The following is a 16,494-nucleotide window of genomic DNA, read 5'->3' as shown; positions in this document are numbered from 1 at the left end:
TGTTCAAAGATACTGAGAATTTATACTTCAGCATGCAAATAAAGTTATGAAACACAATACATAGATTATAGCTTATTCTGTTCTCTGTTCAGGTAAAATAAAATTATAGCAATTCATTTTCTTTTTTTGCTGCATATTAGGAGAAATGTTCTTTATTGTATATTTTAGAAATACAGATTTCTCCTTCAGGTATTTGAAAATATCTAATATATACATCCTATGCATTTCACTGGTTCTTGTAAAGACTAGTCAATAGTGATAAGCACAAATGTTTTCACATAAAGCCATACTAATAAATAAACTTCACAATACTTTAAGTATAAACTAGATGGTTTATTGATTGATTGATTGATTTGATTGATGATTGTAGAGATGGGATCCTGCCATGTTGCCAGGGCTGATCTTGAATTCTGGGCTCATGTAATCCTCCCACCTTTGCCTCTTAAAGTGCTGAGATTACAGGTGTGAGCCACCACAGCTGGCCAAACTAGATGGTTTCAGTTTGTAGAATATTTGGAGTATTTAACACATCAGGAAAATAGATCTTTACTGGTAAGGTGTTACAGGGTTATAGGTTATATTTATGTTTTAGGATCACTTTTAAGTTCTTCCCTTAAAATTTTCTTTTTCTTTTTTTGAGACAGTGTCTTGCTTTGTCACCCAGGCTGGAGTGCAGTGTGCAATCACAGTTCACTGCAGCATCTGCCTCCCAGGCTCAAGCGATCCTCCCACCTCAGACTCCAGAATAGCTGGGACTACAGGCACACGCCACCTCAGCTAATTTTTATACTGTTTGTAGAGACAGGGTTCCGCTTTGTTGCCCAGACTGGTCTTGAACTCCTAGGCTCGAGAGATCCACCCGCCTCAGCCTCCCAAAGTGCTAGGATTATAGGCATGAGCCACCACACCCAGCCTTCCCTTAAATTTTCTAAATTGACTACATTTGGATAACAAGAAAAAAGTAATTTATGAAATTTGAGTTTATTATAAGCATTGTTCCTACCATGAATATAAAAGTGTGCACTAGCACAGTTAAGGAAGGAAATGTTTTGGTTAGTTTCCTCTTTGGGTTTTAAAAATTCTATTCTAAAAATGTTAGTCTAAATATACCAATTTAAGTAACAGCTAATATTTTCCTGACTCTAAGAACAATATGTGATTCTTGCAGAGAATATGGAAAACAGAAACGTTGGCCAGTTGTGGTGGCTCACGCCTGTAATCCCAGCACTTTGGGTGGCCAAGGTGGGTGGATCACTTGAGGCCAGGAGTTTGAGACCAGCCTGACCAACATGATGAAACCCCAACTCTACACAAAAATACAAAAAACAAAAATTAGCCAGGTGTGGTGGCACATGCCTGTAATCCCAGCTATCAGGAAGGCTGGGGCATGAGGATCGCTTGAACCCGGGTGGCAGAGGTTGCAGTGAGCTGAGATTGCGCCACTGCATTCCAGCCTGGGTTAAAGGGAGACTCTGTCTCCAAAAAAAAAAAAAGTATAGGAAAACGAAAATTGCCCTACAAATTATCAATTTTCAAATAGTTACAGAAATTGCATAAATTATTAAATCCTGAAATTAATCTATTAATATTTCTCTGGGAATTCAGAAGACACTTAATAATTCTGCATTTATTTACTAAGGAAACACTTACTGAGCACTCACTGTGTTGGGGAGAAGAGGTGACCAAATGAGGGAAAAGCTATGTAAGCCCTTAAAGAACTCAAGTTCTAGAAGCAGCCACATGAACAAGTAATTGCAGTATAGTGTGATGGAAAGGACCTCTGCCCTGACTTTAAAATCTGATCCCCTCCCCCCCATACCACCTATTTTTTCATTTCTCAAAGAATAACCAATCTATTACTCTGTTTAAATCAGAGAGGATTATTTTAAAAAATAGAATGGAGCAAATTCTGCAGGCCAGGGGAGACACTAGACTTCTCCACCCATGCCATAATGACAGCTTGATAGGGATTTGACAATTGTGGTCCAGGCAGGTGGTATAAACTCGTGGGCTTCTACATATTGACTTTGCTTTCCTTTAGATTAGTTCACTGGTCTCTAAATTTCAGGGGGCCTGAGAATTACTGCACTATATACATCAAACCACATATATCCTACGTTATCGTAGATTTTAAGCTATCTCTCTATAGCAATGTACCCCCTATGATGATTTAAAATCAAATTTCTGAGTAAAATGTCACACCAGCATATTCCCAGGGAGTGCTGCAAAAATCAGAACAACTCCCTGTTGGCAGGAGGAGTTTAGGAAGACTGACATGGGGGCTGAAAGAAAAACTCTTTCCTAGATAAAGAGGGAAAGGCATCAAGGGGGAGAGAATGGCATGCACAAGGGCACCACTGGGAAAGGGGAAGGAAGAGCAGTTCAGATTTGCCCAGCCCAAGGAGAGGGGCAAAACGGCAAGAGACAAAGGTAGACACACTGTTTGGAGCCTGACTGTGAAGGGTGTTGTTGACTGTGCTGAAAGCCTGGACTTGAGCCTGTATACATGGACAAATTAGAGGAGTTTTAAACAACAGAAGACATGCTCAGATTTGTTTTTAGAGATTGTTCTTGTTTCAGTGTGGAAGAGGAATGGGAGAAGAGGTAAGGTCAACTTAGAATGTCAGTAAATCCGGAGAAGAAAGGATAAGGGCCCCGGGCAGAGGCAATGCCTGCATGCTGCCAACTGGCCAGGCTGGGAGCCCCCTCATTTCACAGATACATGTTATTCAAGCCCTTTGAGCCACAGTCGTTCCACCTAAAATGTAGATTACTCTGTGGAGGTGTTGTGAGGATAAACAATAATAAGCATCATTAAAGTGTCCAGTAAAGGGTCAAGCACCAGGAGGTACTAAAGGGTTAGTTTCACTCTCTTTAACACCAATTATTATTGAATCTGTAAATGAGTTTCTGGTATATAAATCTCTGAATATAAGTTCATTGTGTTTTCAGAAAAAGTTTTAGTTATTATTTCTGCATTTTTTCAGGTCACATGGAAAATATATTTCACATTGCTTGTAAGTAAATATATTCTCAGTTTCAGTGTTCCAAATTAGAATATTAGATGAATTTTACCTACCCTGATTATGACCTATTGCTATTTAATATAAAATTCAAAACATGGTTTATCTTTAACGTTCATAAACATTGCTACCAGCTCTGAATTTAAAAAAAAAAAAACTTTCATATTGTTTCAGTCCACATCTTTATGTGAAGAATTAGAGCATGCCATTGATTATATGTGTAAAACTCACAGCTTACTATAAACTAGGGCAAAAGACTTGGCTGTAGAAAGCACAAATCATTAAGTTAATAGGTAAAACTGGAAGGGAGAGGGATTTAAATTATATTTATAAATGACAGAAATAACACAAGTATTTCGACTCCAGGAATTCACTGAAGTAATTATTCTGTTGTTTGGAATACAGGTTAATTTTTTTTTTTTTTTTTTGAGACAAGGTCTTGCTCTGTTGGCCAGGCTGGAGTGTAGTGGTGTGATCACAGCTCATTACAACCTTGAACACCTGGGCTCAAGCAATCCACCCACCTTGGCCTCCCAAACTCAGATTACAGGCATGAGCCAACACACCTGGCCCAATACCTGATTTTTTTTAGATCTTTTTTTTTTTCTTAAGAGATGAGGTCTTGGTCTGTTGCCCAGGCTACAGTGCAGTGGCTATGCACAGGTGTCATCACAGTGTACTACAGCCTCAAACTCTTGGGCTTAAACAATACTCCTGCCTCAGCCTCCCAAGTAGCTGGGACTACAGCCGTGAGCCACCACACCTGGCGTTAGACTAACTTATTTTTAAATAAGTAAAAAACAGCCAAAACCAGAGAGCTACACAATCATGTACATAGTCAGGACATATTATCTTTTTTGGCTATCAGAAAGTTCAAAATCAAATTAAAATTAAAAAACAAAACAAAATCAAATGACAACGTGTAATAACCAAAGTATCATCATTTTATTTCTTTCTCTCCTAAGTTATTGACCCTGTCATCTTCATATTTTATTACATTCATTTTTATAATGCCTTTTTCTTTTGTGCATGAGATAGGATATGAGTAAATAAACCTGAAATAGGAGACAGCCACGGACACATCTTTGTAACAGATCTCAGAACTGGAACACTCCCACACCTTCTTAGACAGGCTTCTTTTTTGAGACAAGGTCTTGCTCTGCTGCCCAGGTTGGAGTGCAGTGGCGCAATCTCAGCTCACTGCAATTTCCTCTACCTCCGGGGCTCAAGTGATCCTCCTGCCTCAGGCTCCTGGCAGCTGGAACTACAAACACATGCCACCACGCCCAGCTAATTTTTGTATTTTTTTGTAGAGATGGGGTTTCGCCACGGTGCCCAGGCTGATCTTGAACTCCTGAGCTCAAGCAATCTGCCCTCCTCTGCCTCTCAAAATGCTGGGATTACAAGCATGAGTCACTACACCCAGACAGGCACTTTTTTTTTTTTAATTTAAATTCCTCGGGTGTTAACTTTAAACCACAATTAAAGCTTACAAAATTATTTACAGCTTTTATTTACTTCTTTATTTTAAATCAGATTCCTAAAATAAAAATAAAGCTTTAGGGATAAGAAAGTTCCAGAAGATGAAGCATATTGATATGTCAAGTCAATTTGTTTCAAGCAAAAAGGTCAAATCAAGGCATACTTATCTATGCCTAAAAAATTTAGCTCAAATAAGTTTTGGGATGGCAAAACTCTGCAACATAATTATAATTATTGATCACCAAATCCTTTCACTGATGCCTGAATTACCAGAAAAAGCCTCTTAGTGAGGCTGCTTGGCTGTCGTCTCCTCATCTACTAAGCAAATCTGTACCCCACTGTCCAGCCCAGCCTTCTGCAGCAGTCCTTAACTTTTTTGAGGGATATAAATATTTTTGCTGAGATATAAATCCTATCTTCTCTCACACCCAACCCAAAATGCACATATTAACATTTTATACATAGTTTCAAGGAGTTCATAGAAGAATCTCAGAATTAAGATCTCCTTTTCAAAAACTTCTGTCTCACCACAGCCCTTCTTTAATGCGGAATTTCTAACTGCTCCAATGCCTTCTTTGTGGAATCTATCTACATTCTGGTGTTTAAGGCCCTCTATACTCTGGCTCCATCCTATTTCTCGAGCCTTCACTTAACTACTGGAAACTCACGACTGCATTAAGCACTGCATAAATGTGACAGAGCAGAGAGATGCATGAGCTGATAATCACCTGTCCCTTTTCACCGAGCCCTGGCCTTCTCTGCAGAGCAAAACTCCATGACAGCAGAAACTTGGTTTTGCTTACTGCCTTATCTCCAGTAACTAGTTGCCAGCACTAGTTCTGTCAATAAATACTTGGTGAATGAATGAATGATTCTCTGATGTAATTATATGTACTTGTTAAAGTTGTATAATATAATAATCAGTGCAAAAACTTGACCCACTTTGTTTGCTACAGGTATTGTGGCAAACAGCTACCTTAAATTAAATGTATATTTTAGGAAGAGAATGTTAATTTATAAGACACTAAAAGACAATGTTTACAGTACAATTTATTTCTGTTTCAAGCTTTCCTTTTGGAATAGAAATACCATTCATAGAGTCCAAGAAGCAGCAGTCATCTGAGAGTGAGCCCGGCCTGCAGGCCCACATCAGCAGACTTAATGCCTTGTACTTCTAACCTTTAACTAAAGGTGAGGAGGGGCTGGGCATGGTGGCTCACGCCTGTAATCCCAGCACTTTGGGAGGCTGAGGCGGCTGGATCATGAGGTCAGGAGTTCGAGACCAGCCTGACCAACACGGTGAAATCCCATCTCTACAAAAACATTAGCCGGGCGCGGTGGTGCACGCCTGTAATCCCAACTACTTGGGAGGCTGAGGCAGGAGAACCGCTGGAATCTGGGAGGCAGAGGTTGAAGTGAGCCAAGATCACACCATTGCACTCCAGCCTGAGCGACAGGGCAAGACTAGGTCTCCCAACAACAACAACAAAAATGTGAGGGGGGGATCGGGGAGAGGACTGAGTTACAGTTAGTTTTTTCATGTTACAATCAACGCTCAATCTTGGTGACATGGTTATTCAGTGACTGCTCTAGCAAAAGCCAAACATATTCCGCAAAACAATAATAATAAATAATAATAATAATAGTAATCTATTGGCAACAGAACTTGGTACTGAAATGTCTAAGTGAATGGATCTGAGGGGGAAAAGGTAGTGATGCCCAAAATAGCTACCAAAACGGGGACCAACAATTCACAGCAAGGGAAACATTGAGCTAAATAAACAGTACACAACAAGGTCAGAACTACCTGATTTTTTTTTTTTTTTTTTTGAGACGGAGTCTCGCTCTGTTGCCCAGGCTGGAGTGCAGTGGCGCAATCTCGGCTCACTGCAAGCTGCGCCTCCCGGGTTCACGCCATTCTCCTGCCTCAGCCTCCCGAGTAGCTGGGACTACAGGCACCCGCCACTGCGCCCGGCTAATTTTTTCTATTTTTAGTAGAGACGGGGTTTCACCATGGTCTCGATCTCCTGACCTTGTGATCCGCCCGCCTCGGCCTCCCAAAGTGCTGGGATTACAAGCGTGAGCCACCGCGCCCGGCCAGAACTACCTGATTTATAAGATAATAGAGGGGAGAAACCACTGAGCTAAATAAACAGTACACAACAAGGTCAGAACTACCTAATTTATAAGATAATAGAGGGAAGAAACTATTGGAGTCAACTTCATTTCTTCTTTTTTTTTTTTTTCTGAGATGCAGTTTTGCTCTTATTCAGGCTGGAGTGCAGTGGTGTGATCTCAGCTACTGCAACCTCCGCCTCCCAAGTTCAAGTGATTCTCCTGCCGCAGCCTTCCAAGTAGCTGGGATTACAGGTGCCCGCCACCACACTCAGCTAATTTTTTTGTGTATTTTTAGTAGAGATGGGGTTTCACCATGTTGGCCAGGCTGGTCTTGAACTCCTGACCTCAGGTGATCCACCCGCCTTGGCCTCCCAAAGTGCTGGGAATACAGGCGTGAGCCACTGCACTAGGCCGAATCAACTTCATTTCTAATCATCTGGGCTATTTTGGTTCAGCATAAGAGGTAGTATTAAAAATTCCATCTCCAGATCACAGTGGAGAAAACAGTTGACTACTGTTTCAAAGAGATTTTTTCCTTATGAACAAATAAAAAGGTAACTTACCTGACCCCTCATCACAGACATCTGACTTTCAAAAGTGGCTTTGTCAAATCCTTTGTCAGTCTATTACAGAAAAGAAAAAAACAATTCCCTAAAGACTTTGATATAAATATCTGAAAACAGATGAACTCTTCAACTCAGCAAATAGGCCATTAAAAAGCTTTCCTAATCGATAAAATAAAACAAAAATAATATTTTTACCGGAGGTATTTTTGTATACTCCCAGAATGACATGAATAGACTTATTTATTTGTACCCCAACTTGTTCCAGAAAGGATTTAAGATGACTTTCCAGCCAATGAATTTAGGCTTTTTAAGAGAACTAAATCATAGCAGGTCACCAAATATGTATTATAATTTATAGAGTCTTCTTGTAAAAATTCGACTTTTGAAGAAAACAGCAAATTAAATTTTAATGTAGTCTCACTTCAAAGAATGCTCATAGTAAGTATAGCTTTATGAATGTATGCTCCTGTAAATAAAACTGCTAATTCCTCTCTCTCCTGTCAGGTTTTATGGCAAGCAGCAATACAAGAAATAGTGCATTGCAAATTAGCTCTATTAAGCAGTCTCTTCTATTTTAAGATTTCATTTTCTGCAATAATCAAACTAAGCATTAACTTACCTTAAAAAGTTCATAGAGATCTTCACATAAATCTTGCACAAAGTTCATGTCAGAAATATATGGTAGAATCAAGCTTCTTATTTCTTCAGAAAAAGGAACTTTTGCTTGAGGAAGCCAAGCCCAGTGAAATGGATCTAATAGGGAAAAAAGCATTCTCCTCATCAGTGGTAGGAAATGGTTTATTTAGACTCACATTTTTCCTGGTTCTTTCCTACAACTCCTAGGTTCTCCCCAAAAAAGGACAGGATAAGAACTTAATCAGAGTAAAACTATGCACTGCAATCCAAATTACTCAGATTTGGACAGTCAATTCAGATAGTAAACTCGTAATGTCTCTGAGTTTTAGACAGTAAAGAGTAAGAGTTTGGATAATGAATCTATCTCAAACAGTTCTAAATGTATCTCAATCTATCTGGTTCCTCAGTTCAGAAACTGATGAATACCTATACTTTGTACACAGCCCCAGATTGTTTTTATTATTATATATTTCTAAGAGAATGGGTCTCACTGTGTCACCCAGGCTGAAGGGCAGTGGCATGATTATAGCTCACTGCAGCCTCGAACTTCTGGGCTCAAGGGATTCTCCCACCTCAGCTTCAAAAGTAGCTGGGACTACAGGTACGTATCACCGCACCCAGGCACAGACTGAATACCACGGCTGAGGTCTGCCTGCCCTCCGCAGCTACAAATCATCAGGAATTGACCACTGACTTGTACACAGATGTTCTGAACTTTGCAATCATTAGGAGGTAAACAGGTGGGTCACTTTAAGAGACAAAAGATCCACGACTCTGAGCTAATTCTAGTTCTCCCTCAAGAAGACCATTAAATCTACACCGTGCCAAGACTAGAGAGATTTGTACAGGTTTAATCTTCTAGAGAGGGTGCATATTCAGATTCCTGCAAGAGTGTAAGGTTTCTGACATGATCATCCACAGAGCTAACGTGAGCATATCCAATGAGAATCCCCAGCTTTTGGTGGATCCTACCACTTTGAAAGCCCTGAAGAAGAAATCTGCCTTTGGAGTCATTTCTCCTCAGTCACCCAGGTGGGGTGCAGTGACACAATCATAGTTCGCTATAGCCTCAATCTCCTGGGCTCAAGCAATTCTCTCGCCTCAGCCTCCCAAGTAGCTAGGACTACAGGAGCTCACCTCAATGCCTGGCTCTCACTTCTCGATCTATCTCATTGCACACAGTAGGAAGGTTACTTTGCATTCTGAAGAAAGTGTTTCCCCTGGCTCACATCTCCTTGTAGATATGTCCAATTTTTTTTTTTTAGTTTTCCCTGAATAATTTCATAGAAGAAAGGCCCTTATTTTTCATCTGCCTCTACCTTTAATCCCAACACTTAACTTCTAGTACTACCATCTAAACTCTCTCTCCTAAGGCCACCAGTCACCAGACCCAAGGGTCTGTCCAAAGGCTCACTTGCTGTTGTCATGCTACTTAATCTCTCTGTTGTATGTAGCACTGTTTTCTATCATCTCCTTTATGAAATTCTCTCCTCTGTGGCGTTGGAGATACCACTCTAAGTTTATCTTGTCTTGCAAGCTACTCCTTCTCTCTTTTGCTAGTTTTTCCTCCCCTCTTTCAATGTCACCATTAGCCGTGATTCCACACTTAGTCCTTTCTCTTCTCTATTTGTTTAAGCATTCATAAAACATTTATTGAATACTTATGTACCTGGCATTGTGCTAAGCAATAGTGTTTGTTCTCTGTGATTTTCCTGGGTAATAGCAAACACACCATGGCTTCCACCAACAAGATGATAGCGGTTTTTTTGTTTTGTTTTGTTTTTTGTTTTGAGACGGAGTCTTGCTCTGTCACCCAGGCTGGAGTGCAATGGTGTGATCTCGGCTCATTGCAAGCTCCACCTCCTTGATTCACGCCAGTCTCCTGTCTCAGCTTCCCGAGTAGCTAGGACTACAGGCACCCGCCACCACGCCCGGCTAATTTTTGTATTTTTGGTAGAAATGGGGTTTCACTGTGTTAGCCAGGATGGTCTTGATCTCCTGACCTCATGATCCACCCGCCTCAGCCTCCCAAAATGCTGGGATTACAGGCGTGAGTCACCGTACCCAGCCAAGATGACAGTTTAAAAGCTGTTTCCTCTCTCTCATATCCCAGGAATCAAAATAATAATAATAATAATAAATAAATATATGTCATACTGATTAAAAAAAAAAAAGAAGCCACCAGGAAGATAAACCACTGGACCTCTACACGTGAAATACAAAGCAAAAAATGCATAGAAATTGAAGAAAAAACTGGCAAAATCACAATCACAGTGATCATTAATTTCCTCTGAAAATTAACAGATTATATAGTCAGAAAATGAGTAAAGGATATGATATGACTAACAACCTTTAGGTTAGTAGACAGAATTTTGTGCTCATTCTTTTCAAATACTATCCTCTAAATAGGCCATATATAGGATCATACAGAAATTACTAACAAACTGTAAAACAGAATTTACACAGGCCATATGCACAGATCACAATGCAATAACGCTGGAAAATAACAACAATGAACAGTTTCTTAAAAATAGTAATAATGTACAATTAAAATAAGCTGACATAGAAATTTTAAGATCAAACAAAATACTTCTAAATTATTCCTGTCAAAAAGAAAATCAGAAAAAATGAGTATGTAAGGCAAAGTCATAGCATAGCACCTGTGCAATCCGTGGTTTAGCCAAAATTATACCCAGAGGAAAATATGAGGCCTAATATGCATTTATAGGAAAGCAGTATAGTATGAACATAATAGGAAAAAAGAATAATGATGGAAAACATAAATCTATAAAAGAAAAAGCAAACAAACTAAAAGCCTGATCTATAAAATAAATAGGCAATTATCTGGGGGGGGAAAGCATAAATAATTAAATAAATAGAAGAGCCAATGCTTAACAACAGACAAATCTTTGGCAAGCCTAATGAGTAAAAGGCTCACTAATAAATTGAAGGAATTTAAAAGAGACATATCATGGATATGAAGATTTTTAAAACATACTATATATTTTTTATTTTATTTTTGAGACAGGGCCTTACACTGTGTCACCCAGGCTAGAGTGCGGTGGTGCCATCTTGGCTCACTGCAACCTCCACCTCCCAAGCTCAAGTAATCCTCCTCACCTCAGCCTCCCAAGTAGCTAGGACTGCAGGCATGGGCCATCACACCTGGCCCATTTTTGTATTTTTTGTAGAGATGGGGTTTCGCCATGTTGCCCAGGCTGGTCTTGAATTCCTGAGCTCAAGCGATCTGCTAGCCTCAGCCCCCAAAGTGCTGGGATTACAGGTGTGAGCCACCATGCCTGGCCCATATATCTTAAACACATACAAATATCAGAAAACGACTATAATAAACTCCCATGTTAATTCAATTATTACCAATTTTTTTTGCAAAATTGGCTTTATTTATCTCTCCTGTCCACACCACCACAAGTATTTTAAGGCAAATTTCAGACATCATTTCATTTCACTCCCTAAACACTCAATATGCACAGAGGGAATTGTTTTAATTATAAGAGAATTCTAATAAAATGCTATACTCATAAATTTAAAACTCAAGAAATCATGGAAAATTTTAAGCAAAATAAAAGTGTCTAAAACTGGTTCAAGAAGATGTAGAAAATGTAATCATTTACCACAAAAGAGACTGGGAAGGCAATTAAAGCACTACTCCCTAAGAATGAGGTCAGGTGGAGGGCAGGCCTAAATTGTTTTATAAGTGAATACAACCAAAAACTTAAAATATAGTTCTACCAAAATATTAAAATAATTTCAATGTTATATATATATTTAAAACTGGAACACTACTAAACTCATTTTCCAAGGATAACACAAAGCCTAAAAATCAAAACCAGTCATCCCAAACTAAGCAAACAATTCATAGCAAGACCCTGTAGTATACATTTGCATCCCTAATGCCTAAAACTGAGCCTTAATGAATAATCATATTTCATCTACTTTTTCCTCTTCTATGGTATCTGTAAATTTTTTTCCCTTCTCATTCTGGAAAAAAGATAATTATAGAATCCACAGAAGGTTCTAAATACTCACATGCTCTCCATTCATCAGGATGTTTAAAAGGAAATGCTAGACCATTATCAATTGCAGCTATTTTAATAAGGAATTCTTCATCATCAATCCATTTTGATTCCTATAGAGGAGAAAAATGACATGTTGATAAAAGAACCTATATAAATATTCTCAAAGGATAAATTATTTATAATAATTATTGATGTTTAAGAACATATTCTCTCTGAAAAGCCTACAAAAATTAACAATGCTACCAGAAAAAATACAAATTCACACAGGAATGGAAGAGACTGTCTGAAAAAACATGTATTTCCTAACCACTGTTTTTTAAAATTTGATATTATACCATTACTCAGTAATGGTTTTCTCTTTAAAAGGCTTGAAAATATTGTGACTTTAAAGTGATGTTCTAGATAATTTACTGCTAGATTCATTGCTTAAATGTATGATGTAAAATATTACTGATCTTTTTAAACACAAAAATCACCTTATTAAGACCTAGTCTTTCTTAGGGTCCCAAAGAAATAAGTCAAATACAAAATGTTTCTAAATGAAATTCCTTCAAAGACCATAATTAAATATAATAAGATCTAGTAGAAGGAACCTCAAGATATTCTTGAATGTAGGTGTTATCGTTTGGCCGTGTCCCCACCCAAAATCTCATCTTGAATTGTAATCCCTGTAATCCTTATGTGTCAAGGGCAGGACCAGGTGGAGGTAATCAGATCACGGGGGCGGTCTCCCCCATGCTGTTCTCGTGATAGTGAGTGAGTTCTCATGAGATTTGATGGTTTTGTAAGCGTCTGGCATTTCTCCTACTCGCACTCATTCTCCTGCCGCCCTGTGAAGAGGTGCCTTCTGCCATGATTGTAAGTTTCCTGAGGTCTCCCCAGCCATGCAGAATTGTGAGTCAATTAAATCTCTTTTCTTTATAAATTACCCTGCCTTGGGTATTTCTTCATAGCAGTGTGAGAATGTACTAATACAGGAGGCTGTTCCTAACTTCTGTATTCTTCCATAACAGAAATAAAGATCTCAGGAGAAAGAGGGTTTTCATGATAAAGAGTATTTCTGTGGAAGGTGATTTCTCAAGCTGAACTATCTTTAGATGTAATTATTGTGAATATCTGTTTTATTTTATCATGGTGGTTCACATGGCTCTGATGTTAACTTCATATTTTTGGAATTGCTTTACCTAGAAATTAAAACAGACTAAAGTGAAACGTGTGTATTTTTTAAAGGAAAAAAAAGAGTATTATGATTACTTAAACACAGATGGCCATTACTACTAAGTGGCCCAGATAAAATAACAAAAAGTAAAACAGAATTTTTTTTTTTTTTTTTTTTTTTTTGAGACGGAGTCTCACTGTGTCTCCCAGGCTGGAGTGCAGTGGCGTGATCTCGGCTCACTGCAAGCTCCGCCTCCCGGGTTCACGCCATTGTCCCGCCTCAGCCTCCCAAGTAGCTGAGACTACAGGCGCCCGCCACCACGCCCGGCTAGTTTTTTGTATTTTTAGTAGAGAGGGGGTTTCACCATGTTAGCCAGGATAGTCTCGATCTCCTGACCTCGTGATCCACCCGCCTCGGCCTCCCAAAGTGCTGGGATTATAGGCTTGAGCCACCGCGCCCGGCCAAAACAGAAATTTTTTAAGTTAAAAGTACTACAGTGAAGGATGATGTGAGGTATGCCAACTTTATTTCTTTTAGTATATATCAAATGTCTTACACCTCATTGAAAGTGCACAAAATACTCGAGCAAAAGAATTTTCAGCAAAATCTAACTGCTCAAAATATACAAATAAAATAATTTCGGGAGCTTACGTTTATTTAATTATCTTTAATTTTTTTATTTTTTTGAGACAGGGTCTTGCTCTGTCACCCAGCTGGAGTGCAGAGGCACAATCACGACTCACCGCAGCCTTGACCTCCTGTGCCCAAGCGATCTCCCACCTCAGCCTCCCGAATCTCTGGAACCACAGGTGTTTGCCACCATGTCAGGCTAATTTATTTCATTTTACTTTTTCTACTCTCTTAAAGTCTTTTATTCTTAAGTGGTGCTTTAAAAAAAATTTTTTTTAATTCTTTGTAGACACAGGGTCTCAAACTCCTGGACTCAGTCAATCCTCCCACCTTGACATCCCAAAGTGCTGTGATTGCAGGCATGAGCCACTGTGCCTGGCCCAGGAGCTTATACATATGTGCATTTATGTTTGTATTTTAAGCCCATTTCTGCTACAACTGGCATTTATTTTTATTTCTACCATCTTCCTATTTACAACTTTATTAAGGTATAATTTACATACAATTAACTTCCTATATTAACAAGTACAATGTGATGAGCCTTGACATATGTGAAACTTTCACCCCAAAGTTTCCTTGTGTCCCTTTGCAGTCCAGCCTTCCCCCTACCCCAAGACCAGGCAACTACTGGTCTGTTTTCACTAGAAACGAGTTTGCATTTTCTAATTTTTAAATATAAATATAATCATACGATATGTTCCCTTTATGTGTAGCTTCTTTCACTCAGCATAATTTTAAATTTCATCCATGCTATTGTGTGTATCAAGTTTGTTCCTTTTTATTGCTAAGTGCTGTGAATATATATATTTAAATATCCTTGATAAACATTTAAAAGTACAAACTTTTAAAAATGATGCAACAGCTTTAAGTCATTACTTGAGAACATAAATTATAAATATTGAAGAAATATTTTTAATCACTTAAAACTTTCCCAAATGTACAAACTGTTTTAAACTTGTAAAAGTATTTTGGAAAAAAAAAAAATCTTTTTTTTTTTTTTTTTTGAGACAGAGTCTCGCTCTGTCTCCCAGGCTGGAGTGCAGTGGCGGGATCTCAGCTCACTGCAAGCTCCGCCTCCCGGGTTTACGCCATTCTCCTGCCTCAGCCTCCCAAGTAGCTGGGACTACAGTCGCCACCTCGCCCGGCTAGATTTTTGTATTTTTTAGTAGAGATGGGGTTTCACCATGTTAGCCAGGATGGTCTTGATCTCCTGACCTCGTGATCCGCCCGTCTCGGCCTCCCAAAGTGCTGGGATTACAGGCTTGAGCCACCGCGCCCGGCCGAAAAAAAAAAATCTTATGTAAATATCTAAAACTTGAACTTGGTACTCAAAGTCGATAGCAATGACTCTAAAATCTGTAACTCTGATATCAGTGTTGAGGCTCTATGCAGTCCATTATATATGTTAAAACCAGCTTCTTATAAATAGTAAAAGTACTTAATAATTTTTTGAAGTTCAGTGGACGTGATTCACAGGTTAAGCACACACGTTCCATTTATTAGGTAATATTGTATTATTTAACACTGAATGAAAAGACTCAGAAGAAAGTGAATTAGTAAAATACAAACATGGTGAACAAAAATCCCAGAAGCCTTTATTACATAAAAGCAAAATACGGGGATTCTATAAATTTCTGAAACTCTAAAGTACTAAGCAGGTATTATTCTTCTATTCTAATATGAAATAAAAAATAAAGCTGCCCAACAATTGACAAAAGAAAAAACAGAACTGGCTGGGCGTGGTGGCACACGACTGTGTTCCCAGCACTTTGGGAGGCTGAGGCGGGTGGATTGCTTGAGGCCAGGAGTTTGAGACTAGCCTGGCCAACATGGCAAAACTCCGTCCCTATTTAAAACAAACAAACAAAAAAAATCAAGAATCAAGAATGCAATGTAAACAAGTGACAAAAATTAAAAGTGTGAGAAAAACAGAAAAAGTAGATGTAAAAACCAAAGATTAAGTGAAAGAAGGAGGAAATGGTGAAGAATAACTTAAAGGAATCTTTTACAGAAATTGAATATATATATTCACAAGTTATACACAATTATATACATATATGTGTGTATGTGTGTATATATATATAAACATATAAAATTGTAAATTTCCTTACCTTATGGTCAATTTCCTTTTCACATTTCTGCTTTTCATATCTGACTAACCAATTATCATTGCCCCTGTCTTTCAAAACAAACAAGAAAATCTGTTACTTCATTTCTATGGACATCATGGCTTAATATCAATGAGAAAAATCTAGTGATCTCCTGATTTTTGAGACTTTCACTGGTTATCCACAGCATATTAAAGGTCACAATTTAACACAAAGAAACTTAAAAAAAAACAAACCCATAAATGTGAGTTAACATTTATTGAATATTTTCTCTGGGCCAACATTGTTTTAAGTGCTTAGTATGTAATAATTCATGTAATCCTCAAAACTACTACCCTGTGAGGTGATACAATTATTAAATCGAGGTTATTAAAATCAAAGAGCTTTTCTTCACTTTAGGAAGAAAAAGCATTAACCCCCATTTCTAGGCAAATTTCTAAGCAGGCTTACCTCATGTCAGCATAGAAGTGGTCTAGACTGTAAATATATATACATATAAATTAAGACAGTAAATCTGGAAAATTATTTGATGCTTTGCCAAAAACTAAATAAGAAAACATTTTGAACCAATGGTTCTCAAACTTCAGAATGCATCAGAATTACCTGGAGGGTACCTTAAAACCCAGCCTGCCAGCACTCACTTGCAATTTCTGTTCCAAAAGGTCTGGCATAGTGTCTGAGAAGATGCGTGTTTAACAAATTGTCACATAATGCTGACCCTGAGAGTCCAGGGAC

General features: G+C 38.4%; 1 protein-coding gene across 6 annotated transcripts in view; it reads right to left on the bottom strand.

The window, feature by feature from the left end:
• The window catches only part of PI4K2B (phosphatidylinositol 4-kinase type 2 beta), a 48,179-nt gene that overhangs the window by 15,926 nt on the left and 15,759 nt on the right, over nucleotides 1-16,494 (bottom strand). For all 6 annotated transcript variants that reach the window (XR_012434759.1, XR_012434758.1, XR_012434760.1 and 3 more), the window contains exons 6-9: nucleotides 15,763-15,830; nucleotides 11,873-11,972; nucleotides 7,809-7,942; nucleotides 7,187-7,246 (exon numbers count right to left, since the gene is read on the bottom strand). Coding sequence is in view for 3 of the 6 variants with exons in the window: in XM_045392212.3 (XP_045248147.1) it covers nucleotides 7,187-7,246; nucleotides 7,809-7,942; nucleotides 11,873-11,972; nucleotides 15,763-15,830 (362 nt within the window). In the remaining 3 variants the exon portion in view is untranslated. The remainder of the gene's footprint in view (nucleotides 1-7,186; nucleotides 7,247-7,808; nucleotides 7,943-11,872; nucleotides 11,973-15,762; nucleotides 15,831-16,494) is intronic.

This window comes from Macaca fascicularis, chromosome 5 (assembly GCF_037993035.2).
Source record: "Macaca fascicularis isolate 582-1 chromosome 5, T2T-MFA8v1.1".
NCBI lineage: Eukaryota > Metazoa > Chordata > Mammalia > Primates > Cercopithecidae > Macaca > Macaca fascicularis.
Note: the sequence above shows the minus strand (reverse complement) of the source record. Positions and strands in the feature narration are given on the sequence as shown.